This window comes from Schistosoma mansoni, chromosome 5, assembly GCF_000237925.1.
Source record: "Schistosoma mansoni strain Puerto Rico chromosome 5, complete genome".
In the NCBI taxonomy this organism is placed as follows: Eukaryota; Metazoa; Platyhelminthes; class Trematoda; order Strigeidida; family Schistosomatidae; genus Schistosoma; species Schistosoma mansoni.
The window spans coordinates 6113862-6117666 of NC_031499.1; the positions used below are offsets into that span (position 1 = coordinate 6113862).

The following is a 3805-nucleotide window of genomic DNA, read 5'->3' on the forward strand; positions in this document are numbered from 1 at the left end:
TCTAAATAGAATTCCAGGAGTTATAGTGAGAAGGGTTCAACCAGTTACTCACCAACACCTTTGAATGGTGACTAATTGAAATCAAAAGTGTAAACCACTGAGTCCCAACTCATTAGCTTAAAGCTTAAGAATTCACTGCGAAAGCTTAAATCTTGAATTTGATCCTTAGTTTAGTTGCAGTGCATCATTTTTATGAAGTCTTGTATTAAGACGAAAAATATATCCTATGCTCCATGGTATTCAATAAATTATTAATACTATATATACATTGTTTGTTTTTGGGTAAACAATCAGTGAACAAATGAATCAATTGATAAGCCATATTAAGGTTTAACAATTGTTGAGGCAAGAAGTCTACAATACTGTGCCATAAATAGACCAGTGATATATATATATATATAATTACTATGTTTTTCACAACTATCAACTGTAATTTTTCAATCGATTTACTGGATTAAAAACTATAATACATTACTATTACAAAATGATTTATTCAACAGTTTCACAATTTATTCCGAATCGAATTTGGTCTGATAGTCTTTGGTTTTGAAATATTCGGTTAGTTCCTAACATTTGGATCCGGAATTCATGTTTCTTTCATAATATGCAATTCAACTTAATCCACACATAGAATAAAAAATATGACAACAAAGATTTATCAATTACAACCTTAGATATTATGAGCCAATTGAAGCTAGACCACCATGGAAAACCTGAGAGCATTGGACGGCCGTTTCGTCCTATTGTAAGACTCCTTAACAGTGCGCATCTACGATCCCACCTCGCAAGATTTGAGCGCAGGACCTATCAGTGTCTCACGCGAGCGCTGTATCTATTGGCGTTAATGTCTAACTTCAACCAATCCATGTAATTGAATGTGATCGTGGATGCGCACTGCTGAAGAGTACCACTATAAGATGAAACGGCTGTCCAGTGCTTTCAGGTTTTCCATGGTGATCTAGCTTCAATTGACTCATGATTTCGACTATATAAAAATTACTTAAATCTTCACAAAACCCCCTCTGATAACTTTAGATATTATCAAATGAAAATCACAAAACTCTCAGAAACAATATTCTTAAGGGTTCTTATTTAGCAATAATTGATTCCCTTTTAATCGTACGAATTATCTTTTATCCCTTCAGTTTTTTTTCAAGCGGAAACATTAAAATAAAATATTGGGAAAATATTAGTTACTCACAATTTTCCATTTATATGAAAATTCAGTTCAATAGTATGAAATGTAAATGTTTCAACTATGTGATAATGTTGTCATTCCAACCAAACAGATTTATTTATATAGTTAAAATCATGAGTCAATTGAAGCTAAATCAACATTGAAAACCTGGAAGCACTGGAAGGCCGTTTTGTCCTATTGTGAAACTCCTCAACAGTACGCATCCACGATCCCGCCTCGCGAGATTTGAACCCAGGACCTATCAGTCTCGAGCGCGAGCGCTTATTTCAATATTTCTTTTGATTTGATACCTTAATTATTTAATATTTTAAGGTTTTGCTTACTGATTAGTTGGTTAGATTTATATTTTTATATTTGAATAGTCTAATTATTGATATGAACAGCAAGCATCTTAAACATTATTGATATACTTCAGTTAACTTCATTATAAACTGTTTTATTGGTATTCACATTGACTGAAATATAGATACAACAATAATAATATTCAACTAATGTTAAATAACATGGTTGTACAGAACAAAATCATTTCCATGAACTGAATTCAGATGCTACTCTGATGTAGTGATCGGGCATCCATGTGATAACGCGATCAAGCTAAAATGATTTCAATAACCCTTCAGTTCTTAGCATGTCAACCAGGTCATTTGAAAAACAAACATGAATGGAAGGTGAAGCCTTACTGGTAGCTGTCCAAGTGTGTGCCTATGACAAGATTTTTACATAAAAAACTAGCATTTGCAACGATTTTGGATTCTAAAAACAGAAAAAGATAGAAATAGGTTGACTTTCACGGTTTCGCATCGCTGAATAGGAAGCCTTAAAACATAGTTCATCCAAGTCTACTTCCGAATTGATGTCTACGACCCACTTCAGACGGTTATCACTTGAAAAATGAGGTCATGCTTTCAGGTAGTCTGAATCACTCATAGCGTCGTTCACTTCTTAAGTCCCTCAATAATAAATATCTTATCTTGCAACTCCCATATGTTTCCATCACAACTCAATATTCCTGATAGTTGAAATAAGGTTATTTATTTATGTTAAAGAAATACACAGAGCAAAAACAAATCATAAGAATCAGCCATTCATACTTAGTATTAATAATAACTTACTTTATAGTCCTTTCCATCTAGATAAACTGATAATTTTCTAGCAATAGATGTCAAACTATCTAAATCGGACGGGATGATTTCCTCAAGGTTCATATTAATGATTTTATCTATAGATGAGCTATTTAAAAAACAAAGTTCGCAAACTAAAAAGTCAATCAATAATAGATGATAATATGACTAAAAATTGTAATAGATCTAGACAATATAATAATTTGGTACTTCATTGATTACAGGTATATTATCTGATGAAGATATGAAGACATGGACTGAGAAAGAATGAGCAGCATTCCTACAACTGAAGAATGTATGGAACTCAAAGCAACTATCAACCAACATCAAAGTCAGAATAGTTATTACAAACTTCAAAACAATTCTACTGTACGGAGTTGGAACTTGGAGATCTACCACTAACATAATCAAAAAAGTACAAGTATTTAAAAAAAGGTATTCAATATCTGTTGGCCTTATACCATCATCAACAACCTGCTATTGGAGATAACAAACAAGCTTTCAGTTGGAGAGGAAACTATGAAAAACGTTGGAAGTGGATAGGACATACATTGAAGAAATTATCTAACTGCAACACAAGATAAGTCTTAACTTGTAATCCTGATAGGAAAAGGATGAGAGTCAAATCAACGATCACATTGCGTTAGGAATAAGAAGCAGACATTAAAAGAATAACAAGTGGAAAGTAGAAACCAAAACAGTTGGTTGGAGAATGGCTTTCGATGGTCCATTCTCTTCGATGAGGGGTAACATGAATAAGTAAGTAAGTAAGTAATATTATTGACTCTTGGCACTCCCTACAAATTATCAATGGACAAATCAACACCCTTTTTTTACATATCAATGAAGTAGTAACGAATAAACAATTCCAGTTAAATAATGTGTTACCGATATCAGTCACTTCACACTATTTTATATACCAGTGTTACGCTTCATTGTGAATGTAGTTGTTAACAGTTATGGAGAAATCACGAAATAAAATGAATTCGATTTTTTCCACCTTAATTGTTCATTTATTTATTTAAACACATAAATATTGGTACAAAAGGACACCAGAAATATATGTGCCACACAAATTTGTGTGAGGTCTGTGATACTACCCAGGTGCTCAAACCGAAGCAGGTGGTTTTTGTTATACTTGTGGCCGAGTGGATGACTAGTTGATGTGTGGCTCGATAGAACCGCCAAACAGGGAGCAGCGAATTGTCGATTGGAACAATGACACGAAACTTGTACGAGCAGACTAGAGTGCTAACCGGTCCTGCGATCTGCCTAGCCCAGCCAGTCAAGCCCAAAACACCAATAACAGCCTCAGTGGTATGAGTCATTGTATTTCAAACATACTGAGTTTATATACCAACCAAGCAAGCCATATCGACCCATAAAACAGATAACAACATTTGTACAATATTTAGCCGAATGTGACTGTGAATAGTAATCAACAAACTGACGATAACTCAAGAATCGTATGATAATAAGTCAAAGG

At 33.7% G+C, this 3805-nt stretch overlaps 1 protein-coding gene across 1 annotated transcript in view; it reads right to left on the reverse strand.

Annotated features, from left to right (window-relative positions):
- Positions 1-2403, reverse strand: part of Smp_159220 (hypothetical protein) — a gene marked incomplete at both ends in the record, with an annotated part of 13994 nt that extends 11591 nt beyond the window's left edge. Inside the window, one exon of the mRNA XM_018797743.1 lies at positions 2311-2403. Within this exon, the coding sequence (XP_018652754.1) occupies positions 2311-2403 (93 nt within the window). The remainder of the gene's footprint in view (positions 1-2310) is intronic.
- Positions 2404-3805: the final 1402 nt, after the last annotated feature.